This window comes from Gigantopelta aegis, chromosome 2 (assembly GCF_016097555.1).
Source record: "Gigantopelta aegis isolate Gae_Host chromosome 2, Gae_host_genome, whole genome shotgun sequence".
Classification (NCBI taxonomy): domain Eukaryota; kingdom Metazoa; phylum Mollusca; class Gastropoda; order Neomphalida; family Peltospiridae; genus Gigantopelta; species Gigantopelta aegis.
This window is the reverse complement of record NC_054700.1, coordinates 2,890,995-2,915,119: the sequence shown is the minus strand read 5'-3', so window position 1 is coordinate 2,915,119 and position 24,125 is coordinate 2,890,995. Positions and strand designations below refer to the sequence as shown.

Sequence of the window (24,125 nt, the reverse complement as noted above, 5' to 3'; positions counted from 1 at the left end):
CTAAAAATACGACTGAAAAATATGGATAAACATTATACATGTTTACAAACCCACGCAAAAATATGCCAGGACACCAAGTGTTGTAGGCAGAGTTCCCGATAAAACAATTAACTGATTGTCTAATACACATGCTATTCTCGATGGGTAAATCAATATAATTACAAGCAACTAGTCAACGGATCAACACCTGTGCTATCATTTCCTACTTCTTGACAGCACAAGAACAAGACGAAAATGTGCAATTTCCATTCAAGTCGCGCAAACATGGGAACTGGGACACTTCTGGTCATCCTGGATACAGCAAAGCAATTATCTTGTACAGCATTGTAGATGAACAATAACACTGAAAGGGAGGCGGAGGGTTTTAATACAAGGAGGTGGAGGGTAGTATATAGGGAGGTGGAGGGTAGTATATATAGGGAGGTGGAGGGTAGTATATATAAGGGTGTGGAGGGTAGTATATAGGGAGGTGGAGGGTAGTGTATATATAGGGAGGCAGAGGGTAGTATATATAGGGAGGTGGAGGGTAGTATACAGGGAGGTGGAGGGTAGTATACAGGGAAGTGGAGGGTAGTATATAGGGAGGTGGAGGGTAGTATATATAGGGAGGTGGAGGGTAGTATACAGGGAGGTGGAGGGTAGTATATAGGGAGGCGGAGGGTAGTATATAGGGAGGTGGAGGGTAGTATATATAGGGAGGCGGAGGGTAGTATATATATGGAGGCGGAGGGTAGTATATAGGGAGGCAGAAGGTAGTATATAGGAAGGCGGAGGGTAGTATACAGGGAGGCGGAGGGTAGTATATAGGGAGGTGGAGGGTAGTATATATAGGGAGGCGGAGGGTAGTATATATATGGAGGCAGAGGGTAGTATATAGGGAGGCAGAAGGTAGTATATAGGGAGGCGGAGGGTAGTATACAGGGAGGCGGAGGGTAGTATACAGGGAGGCGGAGGGTAGTGTATATATAGGGAGGCGGAGGGTAGTATATATAGGGAGGCGGAGGGTAGTATATAGGGAGGTGGAGGGTAGTATATAGGGAGGTGGAGGGTAGTATATAGGGAGGTGGAGGGTAGTATATATAGGGAGGCGGAGGGTAGTATATATACGGAGGCGGAGGGTAGTATATACGGAGGCGGAGGGTAGTATATAGGAAGGCGGAGGGTAGTATATATATATGGAGGCAGAGGGTAGAATATAGGGAGGTGGAGGGTAGTATATATAGGGAGGCGGAGGGTAGTATATATGGAGGAGGGGGGTTGTATATAGGGAGGTGGAGGGATGTATATAGGGAGGTGGAGGGTAGTATATATAGGGAGGCGGAGAGTAGTATATAGGGAGGCGGAGGGTAGTATATAGGGAGGTGGAGGGTAGTATATAGGGTAGTATATAGGGAGGTGGAGAGTAGTATATAGGGAGGTGGAGGGTAGTATATAGGGAGGTGGAGGGCAGTATATAGGGAGGTGGATGGTAGTATATAGGGAGGTGGAGAGTAGTATATAGGGAGGTGGAGGGCAGTATATAGGGAGGCGGATGGCAGTATATAGGGAGGTGGAGGGTAGTATATGAGGTGGAGGGTAGTATATAGGGAGGCAGAGGGTAGTATATAAGGAGGTGGAGGGTAGTATATAGGGAGGTGGAGGGCAATACCAAGGTGCCTAAGACATATATATATAAGAATATCAACAGGGTAAGGTAGCTGGGGCCACTGCTAAGTGACCTCAAGTACAAAGAACATCAAGAGGGTAGGGTAGCTGGGGCCACTGCTAAGTGACCTCAAGTACAAAGGACATCAAGAGGGTAGGGCAGGTGGGGGCCACTTCCAAGGGGCCATGTTGTAAGAATATTAAAAGGGCAGAGTAGCTGGGGCCACAGCCAAAATTTTAAGATCAAGACAGTGGTGTAAGTGTAGAGACTACCAAGAAACCAAGTCTTAAGAACATCAAGAGGGTAGTATAGGTGGGGGCCACTACCAAGGGGCCTTGATCCTGAGAACATCAAGAGGGTAGTATAGGTGGGGGCCACTACCAAGGGGCCTTGATCCTGAGAACATCAAGAGGGTAGTATAGGTGGGGGCCACTACCAAGGGGCCTTGATCCTGAGAACATCAAGAGGGTAGTATAGGTGGGGGCCACTACCAAGGGGCCTTGATCCTGAGAACATCAAGAGGGTAGTATAGGTGGGGCCATGCTCCTGACAAAGGGCGTACATTCCAAGAACAGTTAGAGGGTGGGATAGTCAAACTCCTGCCAAGGGCCCCACATTTTAAGAACATTGATACGTCCTGGGACCTAAATTCTAAGAGCACTGAAAGGGTTAGGTAACAAGGGCCACTGCCAAAGGCCTTTGTTCTAAGATACCTAAAAGGTGTGTGGGAGGGGTATCTGGGGCCACTGCCAAAGGCCTCTGTTCTAAGATACCTGAAAGGTGTGTGGGAGGGGTATCTGGGGCCACTGCCAAAGACCTCTGTTCTAAGATACCTGAAAGTTGTGTGGGAGGGGTATCTGGGGCCACTGCCAAAGACCTCTGTTCTAACATACCTGAAAGGTGTGTGGGAGGGGTATCTGGGGCCACTGCCAAAGACCTCTGTTCTAAGATACCTGAAAGGTATGTGGGAGGGTATCAGGGACGACTGCCAAAGGCTTCTGTTCTAAGATACCTGAAAGGTGTGTGGGAGGGTATCAGGGGCCACTGCCAAAGACCTCTGTTCTAAGATACCTGAAAGGTGTGTGTGTGTGGGGGGGGGGGGGGGTATCAGGGGCCACTGCCAAAGACCTCTGTTCTAAGATACCTGAAAGGTGTGTGGGAGGGGTATCAGGGGCCACTGCCAAAGGCCTCTGTTCTAAGATACCTGAAAGGTATGTGGGAGGGTATCAGGGACGACTGCCAAAGGCCTATGTTCTAAGATACCTGAAAGGTGTGTGGGAGGGGTATCGGGGGCCACTGCCAAAGGCCTATGTTCTAAGATACCTGAAAGGTGTGTGGGAGGGGTATCGGGGGCCACTGCCAAAGGCCTATGTTCTAAGATACCTGAAAGGTGTGTGGGAGGGGTATCAGGGACCACTCCCAAAGACCTCTGTTCTAAGATATCTGAAAGGTGTGTGGGAGGGGTATCTGGGGCCACTCCCAAAGACCTCTGTTCTAAGATATCTGAAAGGTGTGTGGGAGGGGTATCTGGGGCCACTGCCAAAGACTTCTGTTCTAAGATATCTGAAAGGTGTGTGGGACGGGTATATTGGGCCACTGCCAAAGACCTCTGTTCTAAGATATCTCAAAGGTGTGTGGGAGGGGTATCAGGGGCCACTGCCAAAGACCTCTGTTCTAAGATACCTGAAAGGTGTGTGGGAGGGGTATCAGGGGCCACTGCCAAAGGCCTATGTTCTTCGATACCTGAAAGGTGTGTGAGAGGGGTATCAGGGGCCACTGCCAAATACCTCTGTTCTAAGATACCTGAAAGGTGTGTGTGTGTGGGGGGGGGGGGGTATCAGGGGCCACTGCCAAAGACCTCTGTTCTAAGATACCTGAAAGGTGTGTGGGAGGGGTATCAGGGGCCACTGCCAAAGGCCTATGTTCTAAGATACCTGAAAGGTGTGTGGGAGGGGTATCAGGGGCCACTGCCAAAGGCCTATGTTCTAAGATACCTGAAAGGTGTGTGGGAGGGGTATCAGGGGCCACTGCCAAAGGCCTATGTTCTAAGATACCTGTGAAAGGTGTGTGGGAGGGGTATCAGGGGCCACTGCCAAAGGCCTCTGTTCTAACATACCTGAAAGGTGTGTGGGAGGGGTATCAGGGGCCACTGCCAAAGGCCTCTGTTCTAACATACCTGAAAGGTGTGTGGGAGGGGTATCTTGGGCCACTGCCAAAGGCTTCTGTTCTAAGATACCTGAAAGGTGTGTGGGAGGGGTATCAGGGGCCACTGCCAAAGGCCTCTGTTCTAACATACCTGAAAGGTGTGTGGAAAGGGTATCTGGGGCCACTGCCAAGGGGTCCATAAGCTAGGGACTTAAAAACATTAAAAGGGTGGGGTAACCAGGTCCTAGCTTTTAATATGTTCACTGAACAGAATTATAGTGGTGGTGGTGTTTTTCATTTTTCCTCAATCTCATTTCAGCGGATCATAATATTTTGTCTGTCACTTGTTAAAACATGATCTTCATAACAAAATACAGAATTACACACAGGAGAATTGCATATCTAACCTAATATCAATGAGTATTTTTTTTTTTGGGGGGGGGAGGGGGGGCAGTGGTGGTAAAAATATCTATAACAAAATTTTAGAATATGAAAAATAGAACTGTAAATTTTAGTTTTAACATTTCTATGAATATCATATTGCATACAGGTACATGTTCAAGTAATGGTAAACAACACAATAATCCACACACAAAAATTTGAATCAATAAAATGTTACATATGAGGTCAGAATATAGGACAGATATATATGGCAGTTATTACACTCCCTGTGAAAAAAAAAAAAACCCACTAACAAATATGCAGGTAAACAATAGGTAAAACAACAAACTATGCTAATGTGGGCTGGTTACAATAAACTGAAAGTAAAAGAAGTTAATTACACAATAACCGACACAAGCAAAAAACAAAAGTACAATGGAACTTTGTTAAACTGGACACCCATTATGGAAATTTTTTTTTAGTATTGTGTTGCGATTTGGTAACCAAGTTTCCGAGATCGCTACACAATTTTGAAACATTAAACAGTAGTTAAGCCTACTAATCAATTTTCATGTGACTAGAAATATTGCTAATCAAGATTTTGAAAACAAAATGTTCCCTGCTATGGACTAAAAAGTAAAATGTCTGGTTATTATGTGTATACAATTTACATTAAATAAACACTGTATTAATCATCCGGGGTTCAGTTTACAGGGGTTTCCACATTTAGAGGGGTAAATTTTAGTGTTATAACAAGAGTAAATCATGTGTATACAATTTACATTAAATAAACACTGTATTAATCATCCGGGGTTCAGTTTACAGGGGTTTCCACATTTAGAGGGGTAAATTTTAGTGTTATAACAAGAGTAAATCATGTGTATACAATTTACATTAAATAAACACTGTATTAATCATCCGGTGTTCAGTTTACAGGGGTTTCCACATTTAGAGGGGTAAATTTTAGTGTTATAACAAGAGTAAATCAAGGGACCATAAAAACAAAAACCCATTCAGTTTTGAGGGAATTTCAGTTTACCGAGGGTCCGATTTCTGGGGTTTCACTGTACATAGGCACTGAAAGCTGGGGGACGGGCAGGGGGGGGGGGGGGGGCTCTCATAATTGTAAAAATTATACATCCCCCCCCCAACACCTGCTAAAGAAAGGCAAGTTAGAATAACTGCCACCCTCCCAGTTGCTGGCATTGTTTAACCCCCCCGGGGGGGGGGGGGGGGGAGAGAGAGAGACATCCATAAATTAAGTCCACACAAAATCTGGGATTTTTACACACACCCCTTACCATGAACACCTTTTGGAAGTTACCCCTGTACATGATTATGTAGTAGTGTTGGTATAAAGTGCTCCTACTGGCAGTAGCTAGTGGGAATTTCCCTATTAGCTCAGTTGGTAAAGCGCTGGGCTCTCGTACTGAGAGTCCGTGGTTCGAATCCACTCAGTGGAGGTTGATTTTTCTGTTACATTTGGAGCCGACGTAGGGACTGGGTGTGTTCTTAATACAAGAATAAAATTATAACCCAGTCAGGACCCATAACAGTTCAACTGCCCGTGGCCCACAGCTCCGGGACGTAGCTTCACTTGATGGGGGAGTATGTAGTAGTGTTGGTATAAAGTGCTCCTACTGGCAGTAGCTAGTGGGAATTTCCCTATTAGCTCAGTTGGTAGAGCGCTGGGCTCTCGTACTGAGAGTCTGTGGTTCGAATCCCCTCAATGGAGGTTGATTTTTCTGTTACATTTGGAGCCGGTGTGTTCTTAATACAAGAATAAAATTATAACCCAGTCAGGACCCGTAACAGTTCAACTGCCCGTGGCCCACAGCTCTGGGACGTAGCTTCATTTGAGGGGGGAATATGTAGTAGTGTTGGTATAAAGTGCTCCTACTGGCAGTAGCTAGTGGGAATTTCCCTATTAGCTCAGTTGGTAGAGCGCTGGACTCTCGTACTGAGAGTCCGTGGTTCGAATCCCCTCAGTGGAGGTTGATTTTTCTATTACAATTAGGCTTATAAATAACAAAACAAATAGTCTTATACCATACATTTTTTTTTTAAATCCATTGTTATATAACATGGTACAAATAACACAAAATAAAGGGAAAATACATTGTTACACTACTTAATACATGTTACACAACAAATATATTATATATCACCCCCTCCCACCCCCCTCACCCCCTACAAAAAAGAATATATTGTTATACAAGTTAATACACATCTAACATTAGAAAATAATGCACATCCACCCACCCACCCACCCACACACACACAAAAAAGGGGGAGGGAAAGAAAATACATTGTTATGTGTGTAACACAATAAAATAATAATGTTATACATTGTACATCCACACACAAAAAAAAAAAGGGAGGAGAAAAGAGAATACATTGTTATGTGTGTAACACAATAAAATAATAATGTTATACATTGTATATCCACACAAAAAAACTAGGAGTTCTAAAGCTTTGAGCAATTTGGCACACCTGTGCCCAATCCTTTAACTGTTTATGCAACTAAATAGGGTTTTAAAAAGGAGGAATTTAATAAACAACAACAGAAAAACAACAATCACTCACCTTCTCCAGCTAGTGTCCGGCGGGGGTGATAAATATGCCGATCCGTATGGAGAGCAATCTGTCTGGGTAAAGCTAAGGAAAAATCTGGTTTCTTTTTATTTAACATTCATACTCAAGTAAGCCTATTATAATAATGTAATCAAACAAAAAGATGCACTCAACACATTTTATTTACAGTTATATGGCATCAGACATATGGTTAAGGACCACACAGTTATTGAGCGAGAAACCCGCTGTCTCCACTTCATAGGCTACTCTTTTCGATTAGCAGCAAGGGATCTTTTATATGCACCATCCCACAGAGAGGGTTGTACATACTACAGCTTTTGATATACCAGTCGTGGTGCACTGGCTGGAGCGAGAAATAGCCCACTGACTGGGATCGATCCTACACTGACTGCGTATCGAGTGAGCGCTGTACCACTGGGCTGCGTCCTGCCCCATAATCAAACAAATTTCATTTAATAATCACATCTGGGTACAGGCTAATAATGTAATAAAACATATTTAATTTAATAATCACATCTGGGTACAGGCTAATAATATAATAAAACATATTTAATTTTTAATCTCATTTGGGTATAGGCTGATATTATAAATTTTTTAAATTTCATTACACCCTAATAATGTAATGAAACATATTTATAGGATATTAAACAAGCTTCCATTTTATATCTTGTTTATTTCACAAGTGAAATAATTTTCAGTTGTCACAAGCTTTAGCAAGTGACAATATTATTTCACAAGTGAAATAAACATGATATGAAATGGTAGCGAGTTTATTACCTTATTTATTACCCATAATCGATCTTAATTTGTATCACTCATCTCATTTGGTTGACGTTCTAGTGCGGTCATAGTGTGCCCATCGATGATTAGAGTTGGGCGGTACACCATATATACCGTTCGGTATCAGTATCATGTCAATACCACTTTACTGTACCAAGCAAATTTCAAAATACCAAAATTTCAGTATTGAAAAATGTTATCTGCCATTTAGTAAAGCACCAATAATATATCTGACGAACACAAACTAGCCGAGAGATGAGGACCCTGTGGATGGAATTTAATTTTATTTAGATGAAATTAGCAGGTGAGACTCAACTCGGACTAGCAATTAAAGTTGAGTATACCGAAAATACTGCTCGATATCAGTATATTACAAAAAGAACTACCAATACCGAACCTGAAATTTCCATACCGCCCAGCTTCACCAATGATGTCATCGTATAATGCCGAAGTGTTAGGTCCCACTTGGGTGTCAATCAAAGGTACGGGATGGTGGTAGGCAGGCTCAGTATGGTCAAAGGTGAGAAATATGGCAAAAACATTTCACAATGGCCAAAGGTAAAACTTTCTTAAAGGTCCCATATAAATGTTAAAACTACATTATTTGATATTTACCGTTATTATCCATATGGTTCAACATAACTGAGTTAATAAGAATCATACGAAGCACATGTGTAATAACAAGTGTAATGACGTAATTTGGGGAAGCGACGTCATAACATGACATTGCTTCTCCAGTCCTAGCTCAAACTGTGCATTTGAAATATGACGTCATTTCGTCGTCTCCTAATTGTGGCTGAAACATTTTGAGTTGGGTCTTGTTATTCATAAAGAAAATAATAATATGGATAATAAAGAAATTATTACACTTGCGTGTGAGTCATAATGATTTTACGAAACTTATGTCAGGATTCATGTATTACCCTCACTCTCGCTCGGGCAATACAAAAATCCTGACACTCATTTCGTATAATCAGTACGACACACAGGCTTGTATAATAATCTCTATTTATTAACCCGATTAAAAAGAAGTTTGTTTTATTACTGGAGCACATTGATTAATTAATCATCGGTAATTTGGTAATTCTGACTCTTCAACAGAGGAAACCCACTACATTTTTCCTAATGCAGAAGGGATCTTTTATATGCACTTTTCCACAGACAGGAAAACACATACCATGGCCTTTGTCCAGTTGTGGTGCATTGGTTGTAACAAAAAACAAAACAATCAGCTGAATGGATCCACTGAGGTGGTTCGATCCTGCGACGCAAGCACCTCAAGCGAGCGCTCAACCGACTGACCTAAATTCTACCGATTAATAATGTTTTGCTGTCAATGGGTCAGTTATTTATAGCCAACGAGACCTGAACATAATGTTTGGATGACATTTAGCTGAAGTGCATGACGTCAAACTAACATTTGTGCTTATCGAGATGACACCATATTACTAGTGATATACATATTGAATTAAAATGTTATTTTAGAAGTGTTATAGGATAAATAGAATTCGCTACTTAAGTTTTTTAATATGTAAAATATCAACCTCATCTATCAGTTATTGGTCTCAGCAGAGCCTTGACAAATACTGATTAAAATAAGACAGCTGATATTTTCAATATTAAAAAACACTTGTGACGAATCCTCTATAAAGCTGAAGGTATAAACTTTATGTTTCAAAGCAAAAATTAATAAATATTTCCGGCAGGAACCTACATTATTGCAAATCTGACATAGGACCTTTACGTTCGAGCTCCGAGACTTTCTGGGCCACATTTATAAAGCATGTTTATGCCTTACACATGTGTAACGACGCTCATTTACAATTCTTAAACACCTGCACAGAGCTCAAAACTCACCAAAAAATATGGTGGCCCACAAAAATTATAATGAATGTTGGCAAATTAAGGTAAGTGAACTACGAACCACAAGCAAGATTTTAATGTGAAATAAATATATGTATATGCAATACAAATATTAATAGTGGCTCATATGTTATAGCTCTAAAGAAGATCACCCAAATAATATTATTTTTTAATATTTAAGCCACCCAAACTTTAAGTTAATACAATTGGTCACATTTTAAGAAAAACAGGCTTCATAAATTTGGCCCTCTGTAAAGGAATGAAGGAAATGTTTTATTTAACGACGCACTCAACACATTTTATTTACAGTTATATGGCATCGGACAAATGGTTAAGGACCACACAAATATTGAGAGAGGAAACCCACTGTCGCCACTTCATGGACTACTCCAGGGCTTCTAGAATTTTCATAAAATCCACTAGCCATGGGATCATTGATTTTTAATATTTACTAGCCATGATTAAAAATTCACAAGCCAAATTTTAAGTTAATTTACAATTTTACTAAATAATAGTAATAATTGAATATGTCACCTAAAGAGGGAGATGGAGTTTAAAAACACTAACATTTGGGGGTGGGGGGGGGGGGTGGGGGGGGGGGGTGGGGGGGAGTTGAGCAGGATATTCATATTTACAAAATAGACTTAACTGCAACATTAGACAAAATATTTCCACTAGCCGTCGGGCATGGCAATAGTAGTTATTTACTAGCCCAACATTGAATATCACTAGCCATGGGAGTGGGGCTACCGTATTCTAGAAGTCTTGCTACTCTTTTCGATTAGCAGCAAGGGATATTTTATATGCACCATCCTACAGACAGGGCAGTACATACCAAAGAGAGGATTCGTCTATCTCTGTTGATATGATGTCAGTTGAGCGAGGTCAGAAACCTCCTGGAGTGTCCTTGTTTCTCATTATTCCTCCCTTGGGAGTGGAAATCTATACCGCACAGGGGGCAACGTTCGATCCCCGTGATTCTCCCTTGTTACGAGCCAGCTTTTGGATACCAGACCGATGTTGTTCACACGAGTCACTAACTGTGACATGAGGTAATATGGGTGTGAAATTTCAGGTCATACTAATATCACTGACACAGCCCCCAACTGATATCACTTTGATGTGGTGGTGTATCCAGGCCTCTGATAATTGCGAGAACAATCGTTTTGTTCATGCACTGATTGCTCACTCAAATCTAATTTTTCGTAACCTGTTTTTTGTCCGAGCAAAAGTTCGATCACCATTTACTTGGATATAACGGGTTACGCAACAAGGAAATGGGTTACTTGGCTTTATTTCTGCGTGACCGATAAATGGGTCACGCAGATTTTCAATTCCCAGAGGCCTGCGATCAAACCTTTTTTTTTTACTGTATTAAATTTTATAAAATCATACATACATACATAGCGTGAACTGCCCCCCCACCCCCCCCCCCCCACCCCATCTAAAATCCTGACTATGCCAGTGTTTTGACGACGATTAAAACACATTCGCTAGTTACTTCCACTTGTTGCTGTGTACCAATTTCGGTTACAAAGCTCTTAGATTTGTACCCATTTCAAAGTCATACCGTACGTGGAAGCTTGTGTTTATCTCGAGTCTTCAACATTGCTGTTGTTAAAAAAAAGAGTTACCGTAAATTAGTGGGCCTAATTTTGGGCTAATTTTTCGAAAATTTACTTCCAAGTTGAAAAGCAAAAAGGCTTCTCAATCCACACAATGAATTTTAAGCCCTGTCAAGACTGATTTGTTTTTACAAGCATTGTGATAAAACCTGAAGAGCGAGCACACGAATCATGCCTCAAGATATTGAGATGAAATCCAGTTATTCTTTCTACAAAATATCAATTATTATTGCATAAAATTATCTTGCCAAATTAAAATAAAATTTTCAAAAAAAAAAGTTTTAACTTCGCAACTGGCAAATTCCAGAGCTAGCCCTGTATTTCCCATGACATCTGAGACGAGTGCTCTAACACCTGACTACACCCTGCTCCCGAGAGATCAATACTGACACATGGTCCACAAATATCGCCATCAAAAATTAACTACCATTCACCAGCTGTTTATACGAGATTAGTTTCCACTAGATAGACATGTATGTATGTATCAGATGCATATCTGAGGCTGTTCACACTATCAAGAATGTCTGTTACATGAATACGGCATAGGTATATATGTATGTATGTATGAATGTAGCTGTTCATATTAAGCCTAGATCACATTATACGACGCGACTCAACTGGACGGTTGCATCGCGTCGCGAGCCACGATCGCTGACTAATCGGTCGTGTCTGAAATCTGTTCACATTACACGACGCGACTCAACTGAAAAAAAATGTCTTGTTAATTACCCCTCTTTTAAAAATCTAAGATGGGTCCAACTGGAGAGCTCGGACTGCCTTAGTTGACATGATGATGTTAAAACGACATCGCCTAAAGTGACATGGTACTTGTGAATGGTGTTTTGTTATACATTATTGACGCCTGTCCCCAGCGACGATTCATTCACACACGTACCTGTATCTGTTTTAAATCAAAATAATGTACAATTTACATTGTGTGCGAGAGAGAGAGAGAGAGAGAGAGAGAGAGAGAGAGAGAGAGAGAGAGAGAGAGAGAGAGAGAGAGAGAGAGAGAGAGAGAGAGAGACAGACAGACAGACAGACAGAGAGAGACAGACAGACAGACAGACATAGAGAGAGAGACTGAGACAGAGAGAGAGGGGGAGGGGGGGGGGGGGGGGAGAGAGAGAGAATCAGTCACAGGCGCCTGAAGTGAGTGGCAGTAACTTAAAAATAATAGGAGGGACAATTAATACATTACTGGCACATCCAATTGTTGGCAACTTCCGACAGGACTAATTTTCTTCTGACCAGTGAAATATTTCATTCATGAGACAATACTTTAAAAATGATTTAAATTCACCACTCGAGATCTATCCAAGTAATAAGAACCCCCAACTGTTCACTAGTAGGAAAAAGTATTTTTAAAAGCTCCTTTTTAGACGACCTCCTCCCATAATCGTGTGACCTTCTGTAATGCCCGGCGCAGATGAGCGTTTTTTAACGCATGCGTCTTGCGTTAAAAAACGCATCCGTACGAACGCAGTAAAAACGCATCGTGTGCGACCCCCTCTGCGTTGCGTTATTTAGCACTGCGTCGATTTTTCAAATATCAAACATTTTGATTTTAGACGCACAAAAGCATCCGGTTCCTGCCGCATCCGTCTAAAAACGCACGTGTGCGCCTACTTGCGTCTGCGTTGCGTTCACATTTTTATATTGACCAATCATCTGTCTATATATCTGTATATAACGAAATTAACAATTATTGGTTTCAGTGATGAATAGAACTGTGAAAACAGACCCGAACATTAAAAATGACTAACATATAAATGTTTCAACACAAATAATTTCCAACTGCTCATCTTTGAAACAAAGACTAGGCATGTGTAATTAATGACATTTCTAAATAGATGAAATTAAAAAATATAAATTATTGCATTCATTGTACTATGCCTAATAATAATAATTAAAACAAACCATTGTGAAATTGTGAGATTTAAATCGTAATAGTATATTGTACATAATGTTTTAAATAAAGTTTATTATGTTTTAAAATGTATTAATAAATTACATTTAATCTTTGTTATTTTTCCTAGAGTAATGTATATATAAATTAATTAATAAAAGAAATCGTCAGTGGATCGCAGGAACGCATCGCAGGTAGGCACACACGAGACGCATCCGTCTGCGTTAAAAAAGTGCGTCTGCGCCGGGCATTACGGATAGGCCACTACTCGAAAATTATGTAACATTCAATGCCTAACCTCTCCCAAAAGACATATTGACCAATATTATAAGATTTTGAATTTATGTTTGTTTGGTAATAATACTACTGGATAGAAAATCATCAGATAAAAAACACAACAGCAATGATTAGCTGCATTTTAATTTATAAATAAACATGATAAAATTATTTTTAAAACATGATATATAACTCTTGACAAACACCTCCTCCATTCCCATGCTTCGTAACACCCCCATGAAATCCCTTCCCCTCCCCACTAGAATGTTGCATTGCCTAATTCATGAACGAACCCTTGTACGAGGGTCAAGTTAATCTGAGAGATGAGACTACGGAATAAGTAACGAGTTAGTATTTACCGGTAAGTATGGCTGGATGTTTGCCATTTGCATACTTATCTACAAATAGGTTTACCTCCCCCCCCCCCCCCCCCCCACACACACACACAACTGATGTGTGTTGTACACAACATTCCAAACAGAAGAGTAGCAAAAAAGATAAGAAAAAGAAAAACCCCAAACCAAACTCAAAATAAAAACCAAATTAAAAAAACACCACCACCACACACTTACACACTGTAAATTGTCTAATAACATGACTTACGGTATTATATATATATATATATATATATATATATATATATATATATATTATATATATATATATATTTCATATAAATTTATTACATGACCTGACATTTTATAGCTGCCTTCTTCCTCAGATGCTTTCTGTTTATTAGCAATGCTCTAGAATAAGAAGGTTCCACCCAAGGTCCGAGGAGAGTATTTGAAGGAGGGACGGGGAAGTTACATGGGATGGAAATCTGGGGGCTATAGGGAATTTGAGGCATGCTCCCTCAACAAAAGTTTGACTTTCAGGCGTTCTAGTACAGCTTTCTCAGCCAGAGAACAATAACGGAGGAAATGCGGGCAAGAAGCATGGATACCGCCCCCTCCCGCGTTCTGCACCCATAACAACTTCTTTTCAAATCTGATGGTTTCAAAAAAGACGACAACATGAACTATATATATTTATCAGAATTGCTTTATGGTTTCCATGGACGCTTAAATAATGTTTTAATAATACTGATCGACATGGCGTAAATACCAGCCTCAATATGCCTAAAATGTTGTATCTTCAGAAAATATATAAAAAGCAGTACAGTTCACTCTATGACTCTGGTGACTACAATTAAAGACCGAACAAATGTTGCGAACCATTCTGAATTGTGTTCTTCATTTTAGAAGATAGAAAAAAAATCTCACATCCCATGTTAATCAATGGCCAAAATAGTTTGTTTACAGCGCCCAGCCTCGTTTTCATAATTATGCAGGTGGCGCTACAGACTGAAGAGGTCTATTCCTCTGTCCAGAATAATTCCGCCATTGTAACTTTTATGTCACATGAAGAAATGTAGACATTCCATTGGATACCGGTAGACACCAGTTGTATACCGGGTGCATCGCGTCGTAGACCCGTTCACACTATATGATGGCCGTCGTCTGCGACTGAACATGTTCGGTCGTGTCAAATGCAGTCGGGCCAACTGAAAATCAGTCGCCGACGGCTGATTTTTCAATACACACTACACGATGCGATTCAACTGTTGAGTTGCGTCGCGTCGTATAATGTGATATAGGCTTTATAAGTGTTCGACAAATGTTTTACAAAGTCAATGTATTCGACAAATGTTGCACAATGTCACTAGCCGTTACAGTGTTCGACAAATATTTGACAAAGTCACTAGCCCTTACAGTGTTCGTCAAATGTTTCACAAAGTCACTAGCCATTACAGTGTTCGTCAAATGTTTGACTAAGTCACTAGCCATTACAGTGTTCAACAAATGTTTCACAGTGTTCATCAAATGTTTGACCAAGTCACTAGCCATTACAGTGTTCGTCAAATGTTTCACAGTGTTTGTCAAATGTTTGACAAAGTCACTAGCCATTACAGTGTTTGTCAAATGTTTCACAGTGTTTGACAAATGTTTCACAGAATGTTTGGCTAGCTAGCTAGTGTCCTATGTATTACAGTAATACAGTTGATAATTTCCACTAGCCCAGACCAAAAATTCACTAGCTGGAACCAAGGACTAGTGAATTTGTCGAACCTTGATTATTATCAACTATAATCATGGTTTCACCTTTAGAGTTAACAATTAAAATATATAGTGAAACCCTTCGAAACCAGACACCCACTAGACCAGAAAGAAAGAAATGTTTTTATTTAACGATGCACTCAACACATTTTATTTACGGTTATATGGCATCAGACATATGGTTAAGGACCACACAGATTTTGAGAGAGAAAACCTGCTGTCGCCTGCTTTCCGATTAGCAGCAAGGGATCTTTTATTTGCGCTTCCCACAGACAGGATAGCACAAACCATGGCCTTTGCTGAACCAGTTATGGATCACTGGTCGGTGCAAGTGGTTTACACCTACCCATTGAGCCTTGCGGAGCACTCACTCAGGGTTTGGAATCGGTATCTGGATTAAAAATCCCATGCCTCGACTGGGATCCGAACCCAATACCTACCAGCCTGTAGACCGATGGCCTAACCATGACGCCACCGAGGCCGGTTCCCCCTAGACCAAGTACAAAGTCTGATTTTAAGGGCTACCCGTATCCTGTTCAGTGTCTAAGAGAGGTTCTCTTCCATACTGATATTTAAAAAGGAACAAACATCCTGTTTTAAGGGAGTTCTGGTTCACCGAAGGTCTACTTTACATAGGATCTAGGTAGCTTTAAGGGGTTGCCCTGTATTAACCTCAGACAGGGACTTCACTGAAAAACAAGAATTTTGTGGAATTAAATATCTTGCCTACCATAAAGAGATTTGGTGAACAAAGATACTGTGATGTAACATTCAAGACTAGTCTAGTCTTTTACACAAAAAAACCCAACCTATTATTAATAATAAATAAGAAAATTAAAAAGTAAAAATTGAGTGATACATGTATGTACCTACACTGTACATATATATATATATATATATATATATATATATCTCATCTTTTGAGTTCATCAAGTTAAGGTTTGTTTTGTTTAACAACACCACTAGAGCACACTGATTTATTAATCACCGGCTAATGGATGTCAAATATTTGGTCATTTTGATATATAGTCTTCAACCGATGGCATATTTTAACAGTAAATAAAATGTGTCGAGTGCGTCATTAAATAAACATCTCCTTCTTTCCTTAGTCATTGAGAGGAAACCCACTACACTTTTGCATTAGGTCAGATCAAGTAATAGAGTTTTACGTGCACATTCAGAACAAGCTGTAAAAGTACACGCCTGTCATGGGTGCAGTTGCCAGCCTTGGCTGGTCCCTCTGTCCAGGACTTTTCCATTAGTAGCAAGGGATCTTTTATATGCACCATCCCAAAGACAGGATAGTGCATACCACAGCCTTTGATAAACCAGTCATGGAAAAAATAGCACAATGATGGGGATCGATCCCAGACCGACCACACATGAGGCGTGGGAGTACTTTACCACTGGGCTACATCCCCATCAAGGAGAGAAAATGGCCTTGATCAAATTTAAAAAAAAATAAAATATATATATATATATATATATGCACATGTTGTTGTCATTGTTCTAATAAAACTGTAATAAAGAAGAGACAGACCAGAGCAGTCTTTTTTATATTTAAATAGTACATGAATATTTAATCTACCCCTACATGAATATTTAATCTACCCCATCATGAATATTTAATCTACCCCAGCGCTGTTTATATTTCTTGTAGTGCCAATTAAGCATATCTCAATATAATTGTTTGAAATAGGTTCAAATACGCAGAAAAATCAATGACAATTCTGTTATATCCACCAGAATAATGCACTCACTGTCTTGAGTCGGGGGGAAAACGAAAGATAAAAAATAGTATTCGAAGGAAAAGATATGCCATTAACAACAGGTCAAGTCATAGGTTTTAACTTGCACGTTCAGAACAAGCTGTTGTAGCACACGCCTGTCATGGGCGCAGGTGTCGACTTTCGCTGGCTCTTCCGTTCAGAACAGGAAAAGGTTTGGGGGTGGGTGGGAGGGGGGACGTCCATGCTGGCATATGCAAGGGAGCACAAGAAGGCTGACCAGGATCGGTAACAACACCCCAGCACTTTATGTAAAGTGGGAGGGATTTAGCCCCCCAGTGGTACAGCACTCGCTTGATGTGCGGTCAGTCTAGGATCGATCCCCGTTATTGGGTCCATTGGGTTATTTCTCGTTCTAGCCAGCGATTAATAAATACAAAAAAGAAATAATAATAATAATAATTATTATTTTATCAAATGTCTGACATCCTATTATAATAATAATTAATAAAATACTACTACTACTAAATTTTTTAAAAATTAAAAATAATAATATAAATAATAATAAATCAATGTACTCTAATGGTGTCATTAAACAAAACAAACTTTTGAAAATTACTAAATATTATTCAAAATTTGTTCAAAATATGCAATCTGTCTATATAACTCTGTAAATGGTGATATAATGTTATACTTGTTGCCTGCTGAAAAAATATATTAATGTGTACAGAAATAGGGGAATTTTTGTTTTATGGACCTGGTCTTTATGGAAAATTTATCAACATGACAATATAATGATTGTTTGTTATCTTCTTTATTTATCTTCTTTTTGTTTGGGGGGGTGGGGGGAGGGGGTAATAATTTACAAAGAGATTAGGGTCAGCAGGATTAACTCAGGGTTTGTTGGGTAATCGGAATCAAACAATATTCTGCGCTACGCTTAGTTACTCTTTTTGTACACCCCAGTAAAATCACATCTTGCTAAAAAACTGAAAAGTGTTCAAAAGTTTGCTTTGTTTAACAACACCACTAGAGCACATTGATTTATTAATCATCGGCTATTGGATGTCAAACAAAACTTGGTAATTTTGACATATAGTCTTAGAGAGGAAACCCACCATATTTTTTTCATTAATAGCAAGGGATCTTTTATATGCACCATTCCACAGACAGGATAGCACATACCACAGCCTTTGATGTACCAGTGGTAGTGCACTGGCTGGAACGAGAAATTACCCAATGGTCTCACGGATGGTGATCAATCCCAAACCGACTGTGCATCAAGTGAGCGCTTTACTACTGGGCTATGTCTCACTCCTTGCAAGCATCGAATAATCTAATACTGATATACTGTGATCCTCCTTGCAAGCATCGAATAATCTAATACTGATATACTGTGACCTTCCTTGCAAGCATCGAATAATCTAATACTGATATACTGTGATCCTCCTTGCAAGCATCGAATAATCTAATACTGATATACTGTGACCTTCCTTGCAAGCATCGAATAATCTAATACTGATATACTGTGATCCTCCTTGCAAGCATCGAATAATCTAATACTGATATACTGTGACCTTCCTTGCAAGCATCGATAATCTAATACTGATATACTGACCTTCCTTGCAAGCATCGAATAATCCTTCCTTGCAAGCATCGAATAATCTAATACTGATATACTGTGATCCTCCTTGCAAGCATCGAATAATCTAATACTGATATACTGTGATCCTCCTTGCAAGCATCGAATAATCTAATACTGATATACTGTGACCTTCCTTGCAAGCATCGAATAATCTAATACTGATATACTGTGACCTTCCTCGCAAGCATCGAATAATCTAATACTGATATACTGTGACCTTCCTCGCAAGCATCGAATAATCTAATACTGATATACTGTGACCTTCCTCGCAAGCATCGAATAATCTAATACTGATATACTGTGATCCTCCTTGCAAGCATCGAATAATCTAATACTGATATACTGTGATCCTCCTTGCAAGCATCGAATAATCTAATACTGATATACTGTGACCTTCCTTGCAAGCATCGAATAATCTAATACTGATATACTGTGACCTTCCTTGCAAGCATCGAATAATCTAATACTGATATACTGTGATCTTCCTTTGTCCAGTCAGACAGGTTTTTACAACAATTTATTGGTCTTACACCCAAAATCATTAATCCAAGGCAAGTGAGAAACTGTAACGTAGAGCTCTAAATTACTTAGATAATAAAAAACATTGAAAGCTTACGGAAACTGTTAGCTACATGATTATTCAACTGTGCATAGTGGCATATACTAGTGAAACCACATGTAACCTATAGTGTACGGTCCTCTGTACTACATGTATAGAAAGAAAGAAAGAAATGTTTTATTTAACGACGCACTCAACACATTTTATTTACAGTTATATGGTGTCAGACATATGGTTAAGGACCACACAGATATTGAGAGAGGAAACCCGCTGTCGCCACTTCATGGGCTACTCTTTTTGATTAGCAGCAAGGGATCTTTTATATGCACCATCCCACAGACAGGATAGTACAAACCATGGCCTTTGTTACACCAGTTGTGGAGCACTGGCTGGAATGAGAAATAGCCTAATGGGTCAATTGACGGGGATCGATCCTGGACCGACCGCACATCAAGCGAACGCTTTACCACTGGGCTACATCCCGCCCCGTCGCATGTATAGTGTATGATCCTCCGCACCACATGTATAGAGTATGGTCTGCTGTACCACATGTATAGAGTATGGTCTGCTGTACCACGTGTATAGAGTATGGTCCTCTGTACCACATGTATAGTGTATGGTCCTCTGTACAACATGTATAGTGTATGATCCTCTGTACCACGTGTATTGTGTATGGTCCTCTGTACCACGTATCGTGTATGGCTCTCTGTATGTGTATCGTGTATGGTCCTCTGTACCACATGTATGGTCCTCTGTACCACGTGTATGGTCCTCTGTACCACATGTATAGAGTATGGTCCTTTGTACCACATGTATAGTGTATGGTCCTCTGTACCACGTGTATAGTGTATGGTCCTCTGTACCACGTGTATAGAGTATGGTCCTCTGTACCACGTGTATAGTGTATGGTCCTCTGTACCACGTGTATAGAGTATGGTCCTCTGTACCACGTGTATAGAGTATGGTCCTCTGTACCACGTGTATAGAGTATGGTCCTCTGTACCACGTGTATAGAGTATGGTCCTCTGTACCACGTGTATAGAGTATGGTCCTCTGTACCACGTGTATAGAGTATGGTCCTCTGTACCACGTGTATCGTCCTCTGTACCACGTGTATCGTGTATGGTCCTCTGTACCATGTGTATAGAGTATGGTCCTCTGTACCACGCGTATAGTATATGGTCTTCTGTACCATGTGTATAGAGTATGGTCCTCTGTACCAAGTGTATAGAGTATGGTCCTCTGTACCACGTGTATAGAGTATGGTCCTCTGTACCACGTGTATAGTGTATGGTCCTCTGTACCACGTGTATAGTGTATGGTCCTCTGTACCACATGTATAGTGTATGGTCCTCTGTACCACATGTATAGCGTATGGTCCTCTGTACCACATGTATAGTGTATGGTCCTCTGTACCACATGTATAGAGTATGATCCTCTGTACCACACTAGTCAGATGTTTTATCATTATTTATATAGAACAGGACAAAACATGCATTGTCAAGTGGGGGGGGGGGGGCCACAGGCTGCCTCTCCCTACACCCACCCCTTGTTCCTACATATTAAAGTTAAAGCTTGTAACAAGTGAACATTATTTGACTCATGGCATAACTTTGATAATAACCATTAACTTGTTTATTATGCTTTATATAATACCCATGTAATATGTAATATCCAGTATTGGCAAGGATACACGTTATCAACATGGTAGGGCTCACCTATGTGAACCTTCACTCATAACTTGATAATAACCGGTAGTTACTTGTTTATTATGCTCTATATAAGTCTCATGTAATACAAGTAATGACCAGTGATGGTCATGACAAGGATACACTCATGATATAATTATAACTTGATAATAACCGGTAGTATTGTTTATTATGCTCTATATAAGTCTCATGTAATATAAGTAATGACCAGTGATGGTCATGACAAGGATACACTCATGATATAATTATAACTTGATAATAACTGGTAGTTACTTGTTTATTATGCTCTATATAATTCCCATGCAATATATGTAATGACTAGTGATGGTTATGACAAGGATACACTCTTGACATAACTGATATTAGCCGGTGGTTACTCGTTTATTAAGCTCTATAGTATATAATTCCCATGTAATATATGATATTATATGTAATGACCAGTGGTGGATATAGCAAGGATACACTCATGATATAACTTTGATATTAACCGGTAGTTACTTGTTTATTATGCTCTATATAATTCCCATGTAATATATCAGTAATGACCAGTGGTAGTCAAGGATACACGTTTGTCGACGGGCAGGGCTCGCCTGTGTGGCCCTATCTGTCTGCTCCTCTCCCGGTGAATGCGCTCCACCAGATTCGACCTCGCCTGCTTCGTGTCCGGCTGCCGTATGTCTTCCAGGTGCTGCAGGGCCGTCTGAAAACCCAATTTCATAAACATTTCTTTTTCCGTTATCGTCAACGAATCAAACATCCGTGGGGGTGTATGTAGGGAACGGGTACAGAGCGAGGGACCGGCGATAAAGAAAACATAAATAAAAACAAAACCGAACCGACTCCGACATGCCTCCGAGTGTGGACGCCATGTTAATAATCGTAGTACTAAACCAAACACACGGAAACTAGGCCAGCCCAGTGACAGCTATGCTCAACTCACCTGCAAGTCTATCCCTGGTCCGATCTGATTGACGTTCGGCAGAGACCCGCCTCGGTACGCGCCGAGATTCTGCGATATTGGAAGGTGCTGCCTCGGATACGCCTGTCCCTGAAATATAACAACACAGAGACGTACAGGGTTAAATATTTAATAATTTTTATTGACAACAAACGCGCGAGAAAAATGAGGTCTCGCTGCGAAACGGTGGCCTAGTTTCGCGGCTGGCGATCCGGGCTCTAGCGACGGTTAAGCGGATTCCGGGGTACTTACACGGGTGGCACTCGTTACTTCCTTTATGATAGCCTCAAAGGCGGCCGTTTCCTCCGCCTGTTTCTGGTTGTGGAGGGCTATCTTCTCGCTGAACTTTCGTGGGTTAGCCATGATGGTTGAAAACGACAAGCTTGTTATGATTTTGGCGATACAGGGGGTCCTCTGGCAATACGACCAATCATTGTTCGCATTTTCATCATGTGATGTAAAAATAGATGGCAGCACTCACATCTATTTATTGAAGTTCATACCAGCGAATACACACATGTATACACTGCACTGTATTACACACAGCAGGCTTGCACGGCAACATGTGTAAGAATTTTATTTAGCCCTTTCGTTTACATTGATCCTTTTAATCGATTAAATATATTTAACAGGTAAACAATTTTCGTATTTATCTGTCTCTTTCGTTTTACCTTTTTCGTTTTTTCTCTGTTTCTTGAACCAAATAGATAATGACTTCAATGGGTCTTGATATTGAATAAATGTGTGTCAAGTACCGTTACTTACGATACTATACGTTATATAATACATTCAGTTGATTATTAATACGGCTATTATATAAACACTAAAACTGCAAACATTTAGCGAGACAAATTATAACTAAGAGTAGTAATGCATTTAAAAAGTATCTACATATCATATTAACAGGTGCCACATGTTGCTATTTTACAATTATTTGTAATAAATAACTATAAATTAATCGATCACATGCATTTAATATTTGCCTAAATAACTCAGTAGTATAAAAACTGTAATGTGTGTTTATACGCTTTATGTAAACAGAGTCACGTTCAGTATAACTACAAAGGCCAGACCAATATTTGGCCTAAAGCTGATCTTTTATTTTATATATTTATTATTTATTTATTTATTTACAAACGTGTTGTATGGCTTTCTTGTTCGAAACATAATCTCACCGAGGGGAAAAAAACCCCATTCATTCTGGATTGGAACAGGCGCGTGTGTAGGGAGGTTTCAGGGGTAGAACGCACGCGCGTGCGCGCGAGCACACACACACACACACACACACACACACACACACATACACATTTATTTATTTGGGTTTTTTTATAAACCCATTGTATGGTATTCGTGTTCGAAAAATAATCTCACCGAAGAGGGAAAAAACGTTTATTGTGGATACGTGTGTAGGGGAGTTTCAGGGGTAGAATCACATAGGCCTACACACACACACACACACACACACACACACACACACACACACACACACACACTGCTCAAGGATTTTTTTTGGCAATATATTTTCAAGGGAGCATGACTCGACCCCCTGTAAACTTTGCACACTTGTACATCAGTCTAGTCCATCCACCCACCGCGCGCGCTAAAATTCCTCCACACGCGTTTTGGGTTGGGGACATGTCACTGGGTCCCCTAGAATTATTGCTTCACAGATTATCTCACACTCTCCACACGAAGTGGAGTCAAAATAGGCCTAGCTTAACTTTGGGCTACCTACGGGCCTGTACTGGATTAAATTCCTATTTTAGTATTATCACGAAACAAATCTTACTAGGGGGCAGGCCGTAGCCCAGTGGTAAAGCGCTCGCTTGGTGCGCTGTCGGTCTAGGATCGATCCCCGTCGGTGGGCCTATTCGATTATTTCTCGTTCCAGCCAGTGTACCACGACTGGTATATCAAAGGCCGTGGTATGTGTTATCCTGCCTGTGGGATGGTGCATATAAAAGATCATTTGCTACTAATGAAAGAATGTAGCGGGTTTTCCGGTTTTTTCAGTCGTGGTGCACTGGCTGGAACGAGAAATAACCCAAATGGGTCCACCGACGAGTATCGATCCCAAGCCGCCCATGTGTCAAGCGATCAGTTTACGACTGGGTTACGTCCCGCCCCCTGCAGTAGTCAACTATATGTCAAAATTACCAAATGTTAGTCCATTAAAGCAAGGTCTATATGCTGGCTTGGACCATTAGCT

At 40.5% G+C, this 24,125-nt stretch overlaps 1 protein-coding gene across 2 annotated transcripts in view; it reads right to left on the bottom strand.

Annotated features, from left to right (window-relative positions):
* LOC121379786 (CREB-regulated transcription coactivator 1-like) overlaps nt 1–22,307 on the bottom strand; it is a 76,337-nt gene extending 54,030 nt beyond the window's left edge. For both annotated transcript variants that reach the window (XM_041508441.1, XM_041508446.1), the window contains exons 1-4: nt 22,169–22,307; nt 21,899–22,006; nt 21,524–21,658; nt 6,758–6,819 (exon numbers count right to left, since the gene is read on the bottom strand). In XM_041508441.1, the coding sequence (XP_041364375.1) occupies nt 6,758–6,819; nt 21,524–21,658; nt 21,899–22,006; nt 22,169–22,279 (416 nt within the window). In that variant the 5' untranslated portion in view covers nt 22,280–22,307. The remainder of the gene's footprint in view (nt 1–6,757; nt 6,820–21,523; nt 21,659–21,898; nt 22,007–22,168) is intronic.
* Nucleotides 22,308–24,125: the final 1,818 nt, after the last annotated feature.